Source organism: Trematomus bernacchii, unplaced genomic scaffold (assembly GCF_902827165.1).
Source record: "Trematomus bernacchii unplaced genomic scaffold, fTreBer1.1, whole genome shotgun sequence".
NCBI lineage: Eukaryota > Metazoa > Chordata > Actinopteri > Perciformes > Nototheniidae > Trematomus > Trematomus bernacchii.
The window spans coordinates 9,210,487-9,229,586 of record NW_022988097.1 but is presented as its reverse complement, the minus strand read 5'-3'; the positions used below and the strand labels follow the sequence as shown (position 1 = coordinate 9,229,586).

General features: G+C 41.0%; 2 protein-coding genes across 2 annotated transcripts; one reads left to right on the top strand and one right to left on the bottom strand.

Annotated features, from left to right (window-relative positions):
• Positions 1-6,118: 6,118 nt before the first annotated feature.
• On the bottom strand, positions 6,119-9,841 carry irg1l (immunoresponsive gene 1, like). The gene is given in 8 exon segments (XM_034121104.1): positions 6,119-6,583; positions 6,585-6,692; positions 6,695-7,457; positions 8,060-8,262; positions 8,571-8,663; positions 8,984-9,171; positions 9,261-9,315; positions 9,739-9,841. Coding segments are annotated over 8 exon segments (1,482 nt in total). The 5' UTR covers positions 9,757-9,841; the 3' UTR covers positions 6,119-6,529.
• A 255-nt stretch (positions 9,842-10,096) lies between these two features.
• LOC117474991 lies at positions 10,097-16,100 on the top strand. The gene is made up of 11 exons (XM_034121037.1): positions 10,097-10,181; positions 11,707-11,892; positions 12,056-13,570; positions 13,655-13,747; positions 13,837-13,941; positions 14,075-14,184; positions 14,562-14,753; positions 14,863-15,025; positions 15,110-15,275; positions 15,405-15,499; positions 15,607-16,100. Exons 1-11 carry the CDS (start codon positions 10,097-10,099, stop codon positions 15,690-15,692), a joined length of 2,796 nt encoding a protein of 931 aa, XP_033976928.1. The 3' UTR covers positions 15,693-16,100.
• Positions 16,101-19,100: the final 3,000 nt, after the last annotated feature.

The window sequence follows — 19,100 nt, the reverse complement described above, 5'->3', positions numbered from 1 at the left end:
CGAGGCCGTTGTACGTCATTACACCGAACACGTAAACACTCCCGCTAAGTTTGTTTTTCCCCGTGTTCTGCTTGAAAGCAAGTACCTGCCTCCTGCAAACTGTTAAAACAAACGCTTCAACTTGTGCAATTTTGAATCTGTATTTTTGAATATGGATCTTAAGTTGGCGTGACGTTGAAGCAGCGACCCTGCTGTAGTTTGTTTATAGCATAACGTTAGCATTTTGCTTCTGGCGATTAGATTTATGATTCGAAAATTATAAAAGTAGGGTAGACAGCGTGGATATTATCTGGCTGAACAAAAATGTGATCCGTCTCTTAATGTCTGTCAACCACAGACCCTTATTTCGAGCTATTTTCCAAATCCTATGGAGAAATTGCATTGCTTTTTTGTCGAAGGAACCGGAAGAAGTTTACTTCCGGGTTTTAGGACGCGTCACTGTGGCACTCTATACACCACTAATGTTAAAACCTGAAGAAGGCCTCTTTACCAAGCTCCAAACTAAGTTAAATATCTAAAAAAGTGTAAAAGATATCAAAAATCTGAAGAACCAAGTTATATAGCTGAATGTCTTGCGATCATTTTTAAAGTTGGAATGAAGTCTCTAGCTGAAAGTATGTGGAAGGAGTAGCATTTGGCGCAAGCTGTAGTTAACAGGTGTAGGAGTTACATGTTAAAAAAAGAGTTTAAAAAAGCTGAATATTTCAAAAAGTATTAAAATATTTGAAAAAGTTGAAAGTTTTCCATCATGTGCTGAAAAGGCTGAATATTTTGATATTTGAATGGTTCCTGTAGCTGAAGTAGGCTGAAGTTATTCGACGGCAAAACATTGGTTTAAATAATAATAATAAGAAGATTAAAGAACAGAAGACTATAGTGGAAGCTGTGCACAGCATTCACACTAATTAGAGTTTCGCTGGTGAAGTGTGAGAACCCCAATTACTGTACTTGAAACACACAGCACTATTTTCAGAGAGCAGTTGGCTGTGTAGACAGACTGGTTCTGTGTAACTCTGCTGACAGTTGTTGCTATTATAATTATGTGTAGACTAGAATATTTGATCACACATTTTTTTTGTATACTTGTAAAGAAAAAACCGAACCAATGATTGCTTATTTTAGAGGAAAATAAAGGATCTGCCATGCACCTAAGGCTCTGGTGTGTCTGCTTTTTTGCCACATCTAAATAACTCCCAGGGGTGTCAAACTCAATTTAATCGCGGGCCACATCAGCATTAGGGCTGCACTCAAAGGGCCGGTTGTAACTTTAAGACTATATAAAAATACCATATATAAATATATAAAATAATGTATTATATACATTATTGCCTCTGCATTGGATTATTATCAGATAGGGTAATAACTTCATAATTAACTACGTCTGAAGCAGAAGTCTGTGGCAAATAATTGCAAGTCTCTTCAGTGAGAATGTCACAAAAAGATTTAAAAAGAAAAGCCAAATTCTGGAAAAAAAGTCGAAAAAGGAAAAGTAACATTTTGAAAAAAAAGTAACATTTAAAGAAAAGAGTCAAATTCGAAGAAAAAAAGGCAATATTGAGATGCATGGTGGGACATGTAGTTTATGAGGCATGTGCTTCTGTAAATCATCATGTAACCGTATAATAAACATATAATATTCTTTGCAAGCTCTTGTGGGGCCACAGAAAATGAAGTCACGGGCCGGATTTGGCCCCCGGGCCTTGAGTTTGACACCCCTGCTTTAGACGATATTGGCTTATTATGTCTTCATTTGTAAGCCTTTATTGTCCGCCAGTTTATCAGTTTCATTGCAGTAGTGCTTAGCCTGTTTGAATAGAATGTCAATGTATTATTTAAGATAATATAATATTTCATCATATGAAAAAAAAATCTAATTTTCAATTTCTTATGTGGCGTTGAGATATCGGGACTTTTGTTTTTTACTACTGTAAAGCACATTGACTAGTGGGTCAGATGTACTTGAAATAGGCAACATTTCTCCTCATTTAATTCACAAACACTGAATAGGTATACTATTATGTGAATAGTATACTGTATAGACACACGCTGGCGCATGGGCCATGACCAAATGTGTACTTCTCTTTTATTTCTTCAGTAGTGCATTTTCTCTTAAAACATCCTGCAGCTGGAACACATCATGTCCAACACTAAAACAGTACAAAGACAGTCTCAACTCTGTACACAGCAATTTTACCAATGCTCATAATATCCCTGTATAAACATACTGGTATCCATTGCCTGGCCATTGCATTGTATCCATTGCTTATTTCCTTCTTTGAATTGGTATTGTTTTCTTTTACGTGACAACACAACCTTAAAGTAAAAAAATACTTTAAAAAAAACAATTGGATAAAAGTAAAAAACAAATTATGAAATCACATTACTGTTTTTTTCCTTTCTTTCTTTTAGTATTTCCGTCTTACCTCAATGCTGTATTCATAGGCTACCTTTTTAATCTAAAGCCCTGGAGCGAGTAATCTATGTCCAGCTGCAGTCGTTCTTAACCACGGATGGCATCCATGAAAAGTTTCAGTCTGGCTTCAAACCCATGCCACAGTACTGAAACAGCCCTTTTAAGAGTTTTTAATGATCTGCTCCTAGCCGCCGACTCAGGTAGCCCAGCTGTCCTGGCGCTGTTAGACCTGACAGCTGCCTTTGACACTGTGGACCATAGCATCCTGTTGTCACGGCTTGAACAGTCCGCAGGCATCACCAGGCTCTGCCCTTACCATGGTTCAGGTCCTACCTGACAGACCGTAGCTTCTCAGTGCAGCTAGGTGCCTTCTCCTCTGCTAAAGCCCCTCTTACCTGTGGGGTTCCCCAAGGCTCGATTCTGGGCCCCCATCCTCTTTTTACTGTACATACTGCCCCTAGGTTCAATTCTCACTAAACACAATATTCCCTTCCACTGCTACGCCGACGATGTAGAGATCTATCTGCCTCTCAAAGCAAATGTCAAACACTCACTACAGCAGTTGATGGACTGCTTGATAGAGATAAAATCCTGGCTGATCCAACATTTCCTTAACCTTAACGAGAGCAAGACTGAGGTCATCTTTTTTTGGACCCCAACCTCCAGCCTCTCCGGTTGATATTCTGGGCTCCTCTCAATGAAAAACATCCTCCCCTCTGTCATGAACCTTGGAGTGACCTTCACTAGCACTTTTAAATACGACAAGCAGGTCAGCACCGTAGTCAAATCCTGCTTTTTTAAAAATAAGACTATTGGCCAAAACCAAGTCGTATTTATCTTTTAAAGACCTAGAAAGGGTTATTAATGCCTTGTTTACCCTCAAGACTGGACTAATGCAACGCTCTGTATGTGGGTATGGGACCAGGCCTCAATTAAACGCCTGCAGCTAGTCCAAAACGCAGCTGCATGTCTTCTGACTGGCCACAAAAAGCGTGACCACATCACCCCAATTCTGGCCCTCACTACACTGGGTTCCCAATTCGGTTCCGAATTGATTTTAAAATCCTTTTATTTGTTTTCAAAGCCCTAAATGGGCTGGCTCCGGCTTATATAGCCGAACTCCTCCATCGCTACACACCCCAGCCAGAGCTTTAAGGTCTGCTGACCAGCTGTTGCTGATAGTGCCCAAGACCAGGCTCAAAACCCGAGGTCACCGAGCCTTCGCAGCAGTCCCAGGCTCTGGAACACTCTGCCCCCTCCATGTGAGGTTGGCCGAGACACTAGGGGTTGTTTAAATCCTAACTAGAAACCACACTTCTTCTCTCTGGCCTTCTAGTTAGAGCGGAGCATGACACCTGACTATTCCCTGTGTTTTTGTTTTTTATATTTCTGTTGTAAATTATTGTCTTTTATTGTGATTGTAGTAATGTGTTTTTATTACATGCACAGCCACTTTGGCTCGACCAAAAATCGCTTTTAAATGGCTTTATAAATAAAACTTGATTTGATTTGATTTGATATAGGGACTGTTTTTTATTTCCATGCAAAGTGACAACAGTACCTTATCCGAAGTGTCTTTACCACCTATTCTATTTCGTATGCGTTAACATGACATCAGTTCAGAAACCCATTATCCCCCTGGTACTGGTGGAAGACTGTTCAAAAGACTGTGCCCTAGATTTTCTTTCCTTTTTTGCCAAACACAACAGACCATGTTCAGATGATTAGTGATAACCTGTATTGATCCAGTGCTTTATAGAAATACTGTAGGGAACTGATTTGGGGCCAAAATGTTTTTCCTACAAGAAGAATTGTACACATCTGCTCTTGGTAATTTAAGACACAAAGGTCATATAGTGTTTGTAACCCTGATTGTTGGACCTTTGTGGAAAACTATCCTTATATATTCCGTTCTCTCGCTTAGGAAGTGTAGTGTCTGCTGTTGACGCTGAGAACATTGGTGCAGACCCTTTTTGTTAATTAAAAAGCTTGGTTACAAGGTGTTAGTTTTTGCTTTTACCCACAAAACCTAGCTTTTACAATAGGACATTTAGTTGAAAAAGTCCTAGTCTTAAAATGATTGTATACATACACAGTGCACGCAACTGTTTTATACAAGGTTGAATGTCATCTGCTGATATGCAGCAAGTATGCCCAAATGTAAACTTAAATGTTTTACGTCCCCAAGATTTCGAAAGATTAATGATATGTCAAGTAGAATTACAGAGAAAAGTGTGTACCAAATTAATAAACAACATGAATAAATTGGGTTGTCCCTCTTTTTGTAGATAGATCAAAATTAAAACATTAACTGTTAATTAGAACATGTTGGGCTGCTATAGACTCTGTTTAGAAATCACTTGAATAATTAACTTCAATTCTGGCGTTAATACTACTTACCCTTATTAAGACTTTGCAAAAAACACTCTTCTCCCATTCAGATGTCCCATTGCACACGGGTGCATAAAACACAAACCCCCCACTTGTCCTCCATCTCCTGCAGACTTACTGCCCCACATTAACTGAAGGATACCGACTGGAATGAGGGAAAACCAGCCCTCTCTTCCCAGCATTGCTCCACTTTTTACAAAACACATCCTTCTGTTTTTTGTTTGAACTACACTTGGAAAAGAAAAGTACTTTCATTGTATGCAGTATTTATTGACTCCGTTGTTCTGCAAATGTTGTCCCGCTTGTTGAGAAAAAGACTGCATACATGGATTTCTGTGGGGGAAACTTATGTAGCAATGGAGAGTCAGGACTCAGAGAGACCATGAGGAGAGTTGGAGCTTTGATGTCAAACACTGATGGTTTATTTGGAGTTTCGGCCGGAGAGTTGACAAGACAGGTGGTGTGTCACGAGTTGACACAGCTCTTGCCAAACCAATTCTGAAGAACTCTTTCTGTAGCTCGAGATTTTAACTAGTTCGGAGTGTAATAATCAACATTCTTCATCAGTGAGACTAAACACTATGGACCCCTGAATCTAACTAGAGCTCTCGTCCATAGAAAAGAATGCGCGCCAGGGAACCTTCGTCCCTGAACAGTAAACTACCTCATGGCGGCTTGTGCTCTGTCATAGACTGGCAACAACAATGCGCCCAAGCTGCCCCTCCTTAAAAGAGATAGCAGCTATACCCAAGGCCGTAGACCTATGCCATGGGAAAGGAGACAGTGAGAGGAGAAAATTATGAACTGTGTCAAAGGTTGAATACCTAGGCAAATGATTCCCTAACAGATTCAGTTCCAAATTATTAACTTCAGTTGTCAACTGAATGACTGTAGTGTACTTTCTGATATCATGAGTCATTTATTTTCTTTGTGTCTTCTTGGGAAATACAGCTTGTTGATTTTTCTTTTATAACCTACTCTTTTGCTTTCATTTTTATTGTGTGTTTAAATTAGAGTGGTTAAGGACTCACAAAAGACAGATTAGTATCTTCCATGGCCAAACAAAACACATTATACATTTCTCAAATATTTTCTTCTGTCAAAATAATTAATTCTTAGACTGTGTTTTTGTTGTTGTAAGTTATTGAAGCTCATTACACAACCAGAAATGCTACATGTTTGAAATTTCTGAAATGTGGAAGAGAAAACAGTGTTGTATATACATGTTTAAAGCATTAAACATTGCAATGTGGAGAAATAAACATCTTTACATTATTGGGCAACAAAAAACATAAAGTGCAGTATTTTGACAACATTAATATCTGAAAGTATACTAATAAAAACATAACATTATAAATTCATGTAATTCATACATTTTCCCTCATTTCATCTTTGTCATGTTACTAGATCACATTTTACAAGTTAAAAGTGTCCTATATGACTATACAATCACATAATTCAGCATACATAATTGTACATTTCATAAATATGTTTTGACATAGCTCAAGAGATATTTCAGTATTTGTCATTATGGGTGTTAAAGAATCATAGTGTACAACATAGTGGCCTTTTCACCATCACCAATTACATAAGGGAAACAAGTTACATTTTCCAGCCTGGATTTGGGCAAATGTGTCAAATACATTTTACAAAAAAGATCTTTGCTAAATGTATTTTATATATTTTTGCACACACTCATTTCTATTTCAATTTCATTTCTTTGTCTCATTGCAGCTGTGAGAGAAGGTCCCTGCAGTCTCCAAGTGTGTCCAGCCCCCCCCACCACATCAATCAGCCCCTCCACCTGCTCTGAGCGAAGCACCGCCCCCGCGTTGTTTCTGAACTTCTTCCTCAGGCTCTCATTGGTCAACGGGTTACGCCAGTGACCGTTAGAACGTGGTCACAGCGTCCCTTCAGAATTTCTCCCTCAACAAGTGTAACCTGGACCTCCCCATACATGCTGTTGAAATTAGCAGGGTTGTCATGGGGATGCTCCACGCGAACACGACTCAGCAGAGCGAGGAGGTCTGGGCGCCTCAGAGCAGCCGGAGTGAAGGACTGCACGGTCACTTCGCCATCCAGGAGAGCGCTGCAAGCGTTGAATTGGAAGGAGTGGCGTGCCTCATGCTCAGATTCGGGGAATGGCCTGTTGATGTACTTTGATTTGGGGACTCTGAGCAGGATGTCTTGGACTTGAGATGGGGAGACAGTGCCAGGGCCCAACCCCACGAGAAGCTTATGGACCGAGGCGGCAGCATCTGCTACCCAGTGCATCCCCAGATGGGCTGGGAAGCGCTTGAAGCCCATGTCCTGCTCCTCTAGCAGGAACACATGGCCGTCATTGGGGGATTCTAAAGGCTCGGGCACATAGTCTTCATAAAAGGCATCGAAGCCGGCCACACCAGCAACAGCATCGAGGACCAGAGGACTTGCCTCAAGGCCCCGGGAGGCCAGCAAAGCAGCCTCCAGCCCCAAACGTGAGGCATTACCGATGTGAAGGGGTTTGGACTGAGTGGCAGCATTAGCCATTGGGGCTCCAGAGAGAGAAGCAGCTATAGCCAAGGCATGACTGCACTGGGAGTGATCTAGAGACAAGAGGCGAGCACAGGCAGCTGCACTCCCCATGGTCCCCACAACGCTTGGAGGGTGAAACCTGGTGATAAGGGAGAAAGAAACTGTGTTAAAATGTGTTAAGACCATTTTTACCTGGGACAGAACATTTCAAATTTGTGTTTTTCATCATTATGTTTGTGTAAAGGTGCCTGTTTGTTAGAATCTGGTACACTTTCCAAAGACTTTCCACATTCAGAGAGCTTATTTCAGGAAAATGGTTCAAAGCCATTTTAGTATTTGACAAACAAGTAAATAGTGTGTTGGGTGATTTGACTTGGTGTACACATTTGCCAAAAGTAGTCCTCCTGTGCGATACTCTCGAACACATGGCTAATTGTGGTAACACTACCCACAGAGGCTCTGCTGTCCTTGATATGAACATGACAACCAGCCTTTCACAGCTCATTGACACCACTAAGAGGCTGCCCATTACACTGCACTAACCTCCTTGTAAACCACACTGCAGGGATCTGCAGAATCAAATATGGGGCTCTTTAGACTCATGTGGATATTTGTTTTTCGCGTAAAGTAAAAATTCAAAATACTCAATAATAAGATGGCTTTAGATCGTTTAAATCATTTTTATAACCCTAAGAATAACATTATCTTTGACTAATCTGACCCACTCCCTGAGGCGCTCACCTCTTAGGGATGTTGTGGGCCTCATGAGAGAACCTCATCAATCTGCCCTGGATCTCAATGCCGACGTTGAATGCCAGCAGGAAGTCAGGGCCACTGGGTTTGCTGTTAGGCATCATGTCACTGAGTGCTAACACAGCAGGGAGGACCGCTCCTGAGGGGTGAGTGGCAGGGTGCCATGTATCATCAAAGTCCATGGAGTGAGTCTGCATCACACAAAAAACAAACAGATTGAATTCAAATGAAAATGGACTGTTTAATTACTGTTTTTAATGAAAATATACAACTAAAAGTAACTGCTGCAGAAATGAACTGACATCTTGATGCTGCTTAAAGTCTGAAAGCCAAGCAATGTTTGCTGACAAAATGCTGGACATTTTTACAGAAGGGTAATGCAGGGTCAAGTCAGTATTTTCATCAACCCATCTTTCGATGGGATGCACAGATGGTTTTAGTGCATCTGATGTGCACTGGGGACAATTGTGACCCATCTGTTCCTCCTGTTTGTACTCACAGCCACTCCATTGACGAAAGCAGCCAGTGTGGGAGAGAGCCTGCTGCCTCTGCGTCCGTAAACAGAGCTGATGTCATCAGGAGCATACATGTGCTGGAGCGGGAAACACAGAGACAGGTAAACACAGGGAGTTGTCACAAGGACATTTTTGATACAAAAGTTGTGTGTGCTCAAGTCAAACACAGACATTTGGAGAAAAAGGTCACCATGCATAAATAAACCCCTCTCACGATATATGACGAACTTCTGCCTAATAATAACATGGTTGTTTTTTTAAACCCATCTGATCTGTCCACACAGCACTTGCACTGACTTGCGACTACTGTTTGCCAAAGGTCAATAATTGCTTTCATCTGTCTTATTGCTTCATATCAGATAATACCTTCAGATTATTTCTATTGACTTCGCCTCACCTGGCAGTGCTGCAGGGCCAATTCAAACACGTCTGTAGTGCTGCCAATGAGGCCAACTCCGATGCTGTCCAGCACCATTCTTTTGCTGCGGTGAAGCACCAGTGATGACAAGTGCTGAGGCTTGACTTCACTGATGAACCTCCCATAGCTGGCTGTGACTGTGTCTTCAGGGTCTGGGCGCTTCAAGGCTGCAGGGAGAAAGAGAAAGGATATTATAGGTCAGGAGTAAGTAAAGAGGTCTTTTTATGTTCAGACAAAGAGATGTAGTTAAGTTTACCTTCTACTGCAGACTTATGCAGCCCCCTGACAGCCCACACTGGTCGAATGGTTTTCTGCAGGAACAAGGAAACATAAAATCCTTACTGACACCTGTAAACCACTAAGTGTGACAATAATTGTTTTACTATCTCAGATTCATTACCGTCAGTGAGCACACGCACAATGATTTTCTGCCAGACTCTGGTTTAATTAAATCAGCTATTTGTGGATATTGGCATCCTTATAATGAAAATAACTCTTTTGAAAAAGCTATTGTGCTGGGTATGGTACAGTGTGTGTAATCTGCTCAGGTTAATTCTCCCTTAACAAGAACAAAAACACCTAGTGCAAGCTATATTAGTTTAGAGCTGACTGGATTAAGATGAATATTTTAAGGACACCTAACAATCTTATTGAGTTACTCAAGCCTTAGCAATATGTATGACTATCTAAATGTTCTATTAATAAGAAATATACTTATATCTTTAAATATTTACCTGTAATGTGGAGATCATGGCTTCAGTCAGCTGTTTCTCTCTCGTTGCTCTTTGCAGTCAACAGGTTGTTGAGATGATGCTGATGCTTCTCAGGTTCAGAGGGTGCCTTCCTTATATAGTCCCAGCCTCACAATGGCTTCTAATGCTGACCTGGAAAAAAACAGGGATGGGCAAATCTATAACAACACCTTATGGTTTAATGGAATTTCCACGGTGTTCATCATCATCATCCTCAATATCGTCATAACCAGGATGGTCTTCCTGGGTAGAAGAGGAGGAAGGAGTGGTACTTAATTGTCTAAGATGAAGAGCAGTGATGTCACCTCTCAGGTTGCAAACTTCAAGTTGGGGAATTTTCATGAACTCCTCCTACAAACAGGAGGACTTATTTATTGAATCCCTGCTTCAACTCAGCAGCTCCTCTGTCCGAGTATCTTCACCAGGTAATACTTTATTTGTAATTGCTGTATTACTAGCTAGTAGAAACAATTTATTACATGTAATAAAACATGTTTCAAATTTAAACTGAAAAAAATATAAGACATAATGAAATCAGAATCTGTGTTTTGGTAGATTTCAGTAAATCTAATCTAAAGTGTAATTTATGGATACAATGTTAAATGATGGTGACATGCTTATTTGGAGGCATTGGAGTATTAAAGTTGGATTTAAAAATAATGAATTCAGAAAAAATAATATTCCATGTGTGTCTTGCTACAGTGGGTCCCACTAAGCATACTTATGACAGGGCGGGTGGGGGGGGCAAAGACTCTGATGTTCCTGTAAATGTTTAGGGAGATAAGAGTGAGTAAGTACTTGACTTACGTTACATTTCATGACATAACCATTTGTTATTTGTGTTCAAATAACAAATCAGCGCTAACGTATAAAAGTTAGCGCTGAGCTTCAGTCTGCAATGTTCAAAACAACAGATAAAGCCAGAAATCTAGGTGTAGTCATGGACTCTGACCTGAGTTTCAACAGTCACATTAAAACAGTTACTAAATCAGCCTACTATCACCTAAAGAACATATCTAGGATTAAAAGACTAATGTCACAGCAGGATTTGGAAAAACTTGTCCATGCTTTTATCTTCAGTAGACTCGACTACTGTAATGGTGTCTTCACAGGTCTCACTAAAAAATCTATTAGAAAGCTTCAGCTGATTCAGAACGCTGCTGCTCGAGTCCTCACTAACACTAAGAAAGTGGATCACATCACTCCTGTTCTGAAGTCCTTACACTGGCTTCCTGTGTGTCAAAGAATAGATTTCAAAATACTGCTGTTGGTTTATAAAGCTTTGAATGGTTTAGGCCCAAAATACATGTCTGACCTACTGCTAAATTATGAACCATCCAGAACTCTCAGGTCTTCAGGGACTGGTCAGCTTTCTGTCCCCAGAGTCAGAACTAAACATGGAGAAGCAGCGTTCAGTTATTATGCTCCAAATATCTGGAACAAACTCCCAGAAATCTGCAGGTCCACTGCAACTCTTACTACTTTTAAATCCATGCTGAAGACTTTTCTTTTTGCCACTGCTTTTAATTGAACTATTCACATCTTAAACTGCACTGTAACTTTTAACTTTTATCCATGTATTTTTTCTTTTAATGTTTATTTTATTATCTTTTCTTTTTAATGACTGATTTTAAATGCCATTTTCATAATGTCTTCCATTTTTGTAAAGCACTTTGAATTGCCTTGTGTTGAAAGGTGCTATATAAATAAACTTGCCTTGCCTTGCCTTGCCTTGCCTTGCCTTCAACTAAATATTTATGGTACATAAAGATAATTTTATTTGAGTCTTTTTGAGTTTTTTACTACTCTACTTTAGCAAATCAATTGTTACAGTAAATCGAGATTAAAACAAAAGTATCAGTTTATGTTTCAGGCAAGTCCTGCGTTTGGTATTGCACAACATAATGGAAATTGTTCATACACTTATGGATGTGTTGTCTGTGTGATTAGTTTCTTTGACTCAGCTTGAAAACAAAGACCTGATGGCGTCAGATGGATTTCCAGCCAGTTTCTATGGAGAACCAGGAGTGTTGGGCATGTTATCCAATGGGATCAGTGCATTCCTCGTTCTTCTGCAGAACTTCCACACAGCACACACTGGCACTGCACCAGCCGGCGTGGAGAACATCCTAGCAGGTTGAAATTGTTTTAAATATATTTACATTTACTGATGTTGTTGTAAATTGAGTTTTTTTTACACGATCTTTGACACAAAATGTTTCCTTGAGATTTGATACATTTGTATCTCATCCATCGGATACAATTGTCTTAGTAATTCCAATTTTACATTTTTTTGTAGGTGTCCATCTCATCCTGATTGGTGGTGTATGCCAACTAGTTGCAGGAATGCTTTCCTTTAGAAAATACGATCATCTGAGCGGCACTGCCTTTTTTGGCTACGCTGCACTTTGGGGCAGTTATGGTGCCACCAGAATCTACTTTGGTGCCTCAGCTCAAACCCCAACAATAATACCTTTGCCAGCTCAAATTATGAACAATTTGTCCCTGTCCACTAATACGACGAGTATCATGTCTCTGACCTCCACCATGGTGATCCCAGTTTGCCATGTATGCCTGTCCATAAAGGAGACAGCCATTGCTGGTCTGGTCCCCTACATCCTTCTGTCCTTTCTCCTCGCCTTCTGCTCTGCCACAGTCAACTACATCATGCCTTTTGTTTTCGGGGCCATCACAGCCACCTTAGTCTTTGAAGCAGTGGGTCTGGTAGCGAGCTCCTGGGCTCTCGTGGTCTCTGGGGTTCTGGAGTTGCTTATTCTGATTTTTGCCATCTATGGTTCAGCTGCACTGCTTGGAAAAGGTCTGACTCAACGTCTAGTCCTCAAAGGCTTTGGTACCCCTCTCTTTAATGTCCTCCTGCTCGGGACCACCAACTCAGGTAGCGCCCAGAGAATTGGCCAAGAGAAGAAGAAAAATACAAAATATGCTGAGCCGATGGCCTTGGGTTTTTTCTGTGACACTGTAGCCCCCTTCATCTTTGCTTTCTACAGCTTTGGGTACATGAAGTCTTTTGGTGTTGGAGTGGCATGGGTCTCAATCATCACATTTGCCCAGCTGTTCTCCAGCTATTACGCCCATCTGCGCCAAGACTGCTACCACACCACTAAGTTTGGTCTTCATGCCACATATTGGCTGATCAAGGCTTGGGATGAGTTTGTGCTTTCTGCTCTGGTTTTGGAGGACGGCAAAGTGGCCTCAGGGAGGGAAGCAATGGTGGGGAATTGGTTCTTTGTGATGGCAGGTGTGGTGCTCTGCATGGGAAGCCTCAACACAGACGTCCTGGAGCTGATCCACAACCTGCTGTTCGTCCTGCTCACGCTCTCAACAATCCCCCAGATTGCTCTCCAGGGATACTACATCTTCTTTGGTGTAGCTTGCTCCCTGTTCACCGCAGCCTCCCTGTATTGTACCTTCTCGCGTCTCATCAACACCATAGCAGAGAAGTCTCTGATCCCTGTGGGACCCCAGCCCATCTCCTCTGAGATGTTGAAGAAGGCTCTCATGTGCTGCAGGGCCAATCAGGGAGACCAGGAGGCGCTGCCCCAAACTGACCAGGGATCAGACGCCCTGTTCTACATTTCTAATGGGGTTGCAGCTCTCTCAGCTCTTCATGCACGTTCTTCCAGTTTGAATCCTGCCTTCCTTCATCTGACTGTCCCCTGGGTCCTGATCTCTGGAGCCATCATCCAGGCCTATGTCAGCCGGCTGCAGGTCACAGGAGGGGGTCGTTTTGGTTCAGTCATTCCAACCATCTACGTAGCAGTATGGGCAACCTGGACCTGGTTTAGGTTTTCAGGTATGTCATGAAAAACATGTGTTTAAAAGAAAACTTGTTGTGACTGAATTACACACATTCTGATCCCACGTTTTTCTTTTCTAGGCAACCTGCTTCAGCTCTCCGCAGAGGCAGCATACGGTTTCACAGCAGGAGCCATTGCTCTCCTGGTCATTAACGCTTTCCTTATGCTCATTGGTAAGGTCAAGGATTCTATTTTAAGAGAGTTTGGAGATTTCATTAGTTTGTTTTTTAGCTTTTTTTCATGTTTATATTGTCCATGTCAGCTGCCTATAGGAACCTGGTTTTGCTGTTTCTAACATCAGTCATGGAGGTCGTTCTGGTCTGTTTCCTGCTTTCCACTCTGCAACGACTTCCATATGATTTAGAAAGTAAGTATAGACAAAGCTTCATTTTGAGATGAATGCCCCTTTTTGAAATATAGATAAAGGCCTGAAATAAAATCAAATCTGTAAAATTAAATCCATATTGTTATTAAACATGTTGACAACCTCTTCTTTACAGTTGCCATGCTTGCACTTTTTTCAATAATTTGTATATATGGGGCTCTGGCGTCACTGGTGAACTGCATCTTCTCACATAGACTTCTGCCTATGGGCCCTCCCTTGATAAAGGTAACCAATTAAGACACTATTTTTCATTTGTTGCTAATTCTACATAGTCTGTAACAGCGGCGGCGCTAGGCTGTGGCTACTTGGGCTCAAGCCCCGGATCTTTTCTGTTGTTTTGTTTCACGTAAAGCACTTAAAAAAAAAAAAAAACGTCTCGTGCAGTACCGGAGTCCAACAGAGAGGCAGCAGCTGCGGGACAGTAGCCTGCATACTGGGTAGCCTTCCCTGCCCTGAAGAAGAAGTGATCTTCTGTTAGTGTGAAGAGTAGCCCAGCTGCGACAATATGGTCCAGCTGCGAGGCTCCGGCCTCCCCCGCTGGTCTGTAATATTCTATCCAATGTATTCCATGAAATTATCCCTAACTCTTTGGCCTTCCTTAGGAGAAAGTGAGATGGGAGTCTGTTCCAGAGCTGCCCTGTCCTGTTGCTAATTCTCGACTCACCAGCAGCCTCATGAAGATCGCTGGCCTTCTGGAGGAAGGAGGAGTGTGCGGTATTCCCACAGACACTGTGTATGCCCTGTCTGCCTCCTGCAAGAACCCCCGAGCTATTGAGAACATCTACAATATTAAAGTGAGAATGCTTGTAGTTGCTATCATTTTAAAATGTAATCTGAAATCATTAAATCCACATTTAGCTTTAATGTGAAACTCATCAACCTTTTTTCTGTGTCTTCCTCAAGGACAGACCAGCAGAGAAGCCCATCTGCATTTGCATCTCTAATGTTGAGCAGCTGGTGGCAGCCAAGCCTCCCTTCAGCCCTCTGCTCTGGGAGTTTATGAGGAACGTGTATCCAGGAGGCATCAGCTGCATCGTCAGCAAAGGAGACTGGCTCTTCAAACTAGGTAAACAGTTTAACAGCTGCTTTACTGGACCCATTTAACAAGTCTTCCATCAATTGTCAGCTCACCTCAATGTATCTCGTGTAGGAGTTGGACCAGCTTATGACCGTGTTGGCACTAAGGACAGCATCATGATCCGAGTCCCTGACCACACAGTGACCGGCCACCTATGTGACATCACCGGACCCCTTGCTATTACATCAGCCAACCCCAGCGGAGAGCCAGACAGCACCCACCACACCATGGTCATCAAGTCAGTGTCTATCCTCTGAATGTCCTTTTACAGCAGTTTAATCCCGAGAGACAAAATGTGTCATGATTGAATATTCTTAATGGACGGACATTGACTCACATTCTTTCTCCTATCTTATTTTTGCCACAGTCGACTGGGACACAAGCTCCAAGGGGTTCTGTGTGACGGGGACTCAAATGAAGTTGTTGCTTCTACTGTGGTCAACTGCCTCAAAATTGATGAAGGTAAAATGCAAGAGAAATCCCATTATGTTTCTCTCTTTTCTGTGTGTTTCACTGGCACTATCTAACCCAAGCCTATGTTTTACTTTTTATCTTACACTTTTACACAGGAACCATCACCATTGTGAGGGAAGGTTGTGTCCCTGCCGTCAAAGTCCATCAGATCTTCGAACGAGTGAAAAGCACTATGGTGTGATTCTCTTGCACTCAATTTCTCCTCTTCATGACTGATACCCCATAAGATTGTCTTGTTTAGCTCCCCTATTTCCCTTCTACAATCTCAGGGCGACTTTATAAGTAACAGCGTATGTTGTGTGTGTGCAAATATTAGAATAAAATAACCTTTTGTAGTTCACAATTCTCTTGATAGATACTTGACATTCTCAGAAAAGACCTTGGGAAAGATACTGTTTCTTTGCTGTATCTGCTGAACTTTTTATTTACTATATAACACAATACAAAATATATTTATGGACCTACCATTGTAAATGTTTGGTAATTATGAAATGTATACATTTAAATTATCCATTATGTTGACATGAGTTTTGTTGAATAGAAAAATTACCGGTTACTGTATGTATCTAAGCTAACGGTGGAAACAATGAATGTGACTGAAGTCGTGTACTGTTTGTGTAAATAATAATAAAAACAATTACATCACTATAATATAACTTTCAATTGATTCATTTCTTAACACATGTTGTATAGCATGTAGGCATGAAGGACATGGGGATCAGTAGCTTACAAATGATGTGCTTTAATTTTGAATAAAGTCATGTTTTGGACTATAACTGATGCATTCAATTCAATATATATTAAACAAATATTTTTAAAGACATTGGCAAAAACTTGAAAAATCAGTATCTATTGCTGCATTGTTCCAACAGGCAAAGACATTTATTCACAGTTGGTAACTCGATTTGTAATATAGTTTAGTGCAAAATCACTTAACAAATTGATAATCTCCTACAGGTTATACAACAACATTTAATTTAAAACATGTGCTTTGAAAATGTTTTGTGAAAGGTTCTTTTTGAAAATATTCCTCCACAGTGAATTGCTTCTAAAAAGCCCTTCACACATTAATGGTTTCCTTTTGGTTATAATACACCAACAAGTTAGAAAAAACTCCTTTTGAATATTTATTGTGGAAAATGTTAAAGTGACCTATTATGCAAAATCCACTTTTTCATGTCTTTTATCCATAAACATGTGTCCCCTCTGTGTGAAGAAATTCTGAAAGTTTCAGGAAAAAAGGTTCGCTCACTTTTTGTCCTGATCCATTTATGGGGCGAAGCCTGCGAGCTAGTTCAGGCAGTCAACTCGAGCACCAATCATACATTACCACGTGACGCACCTCGTCCCTCTTACAACCAACCAAACACATTCTCCTAAACATGCCGCTCTATTTCAGCTGCCAGGTCTTCCTGCCTCTGCCTCGCTATGCTGCTGCTGCCACTGCTGTGTTCACTTGCTATTGCTACGTTCATGTTCCTGCTGCTGTGTTTCATGTTGCTGCTGCTTGCCTGCTTATTCACATCGCTGCTGCTCTACACAGTTCTCCATGATATTTTCATGTTACCTGCTGGTGCTGTCCTTTGCACATGTGTCTCGCCAGGGGCGGATCTACCGGGGTGGCATGGGGTGGCAACTGCCACCCCAGTTGGCAGCTTTGTTTTGAAAGAAAAGTTGATTGATTTATGAGAGAAAGTCTCTAATGTCAGAGTGCAAGTGAATGCAGCACAAGACGCGAGTCTTGTAACCCCTCCTCCGGCCCTGGCGCGAGCGTGGAAATATGATTGCCGGTGATTTCATTTGAACGGGACGGCTCAAAACGAGAAGCATTCGGACCCAAGTAGACGGAAGGAATTAGGTATTTGCAGTCTACAATGACAGAGAAGAGACTGTCAAGTTTGGCTGTACTCAGCATTGAATCAAAACGCACTAAAGCTTTAGATCTTAATAAGTTTGTGAGGCGTTTTGCTGAACAAAATGGTAATCGCCGCATTCAGCTGTAATGCCAACTTGATGCTCTGCTCACGGATGACTCGATGAGCATAAACAACTGTTAAGATGATGACCTTGTATGTGTGTATATATTGTTTTTCTTTGTGGGGGTCTGCCCCCAAAAAACAGTTTTAAGTCCTGATAAAGTCAAATAAGACGGTGTGTAAAACTACACTGCCCAGCCAAAAAAAAGTAACCACTTTTATTTAACTAGGCCAGTAGGTAAGGGCTTTCCACTGGATAATAACTGCAGCGATGTATGTTTTAGCTGAATACACGTTTTTTAACCCTAATTGATGCAGTTAGTCACTTCTTTAATGTTTGTTCTTTCTGATGTAAAGTCAAGGTTGTAACTGTTTGCAGTAAAGTCGTGGGGTGCTGAAAAGTTCTTTTGATTCTTTTGAATTTTGATATATGATCGTAATTACTTGTCTTTCAAATTTGAAGGAGGGTGAGCAAGCATCTTGAGGAACATTCATCAATAACTCCTCCAAAAAATATAGTTTATTTAATAATAACACTGAATATGTGAATCATAAAAGTGACTGACTGCTGATATGATTGTTAATATTATCATATTAATTCAGACAAACATCGATGAGACAGTTAATTAATGTACTTATTGCAGCAGTCGGCATAGATTTGGTACCCCTGCATGGTCTAAGAGTGAAACAAACTCATTCAGTTATTGTTCATTTAAAATTCATTAAATTATGTCTGCCACCTTATATATTTATATTTAAGGATTCACTGTTGTGCCACAATAATGTCACCTACAGTAATGTTATTGAGTTAAAATGTCAATATTGTGGATTTCCAAGTTAACATTGATTGATATGACTGCGATTAAATCAGCATATACTTCTGCCAGGGGATGCCACCCCTCAAAATCTCCTGCCATGTCAAGGGGTGAACTCAGAGGCATGCACTAAAATGCACAACTCAGACCTTGACTCGGGTGGTTTTCAAAAATAAAGACTTTACTGGATTTAACACAGTAACAAAACAAGAAACAAAAAATCACTCTTTCGTTTAACTAAAATGTCCGTGCGGAACAATACCCCCAACCCATAGATCCGTGGGTGAATAATGTCAATCACCACATTACACACACCCCTTCACATTTACATTTTAATTTACATTAAAGTATTTCGTGAGGCCTTCTAAAATGTTTTAAAATATAATTAGGGTTGTAGTTGAAGAGTTTGTAAATTGCGTTGCCTGGCGTTGGCCGGCTAAAATGATTGGTCGTGCTTTTACAGTATTACGGCTTCCACAGATGACATTTTTGTATGGATTTTTTGTCAAAGCACTTAAGATATTCATTGCTATCGATGTTAAGAGCATTCCATGGAATATAACAAAAAGTGTATCTCGAGCCGGTTTCTCAAACTTACCTACCCTACCTTTAAGAATGGCCTTCCTGGTAGCTCTTACCCCCTCACCTTCTGTTCCCAGTATCCCCATCAGGCTCCACTCCCTTCCTGCCTCTCTGACCCTGTCTCTGAGTTGTTCCCTCTCTGTTTTGTACATGTTGCAGTGTAATATGATGTGTTCCACATTTTCTTTCACTCCACACCCCCTGCATTCTTCAACT

Coding starts and splice junctions, on each gene's coding strand:
- LOC117474991 (XM_034121037.1), top strand. CDS start 10,097: ATGAACTCCTCCTACAAACAGGAGGACTTATTTATTGAATCCCTGCTT. Junction 13,571..13,654: donor GACCTGGTTTAGGTTTTCAG/GTATGTCATGAA, acceptor TTTCTTTTCTAG/GCAACCTGCTTCAGCTCTCC. Junction 15,500..15,606: donor CTGCCTCAAAATTGATGAAG/GTAAAATGCAAG, acceptor ACTTTTACACAG/GAACCATCACCATTGTGAGG.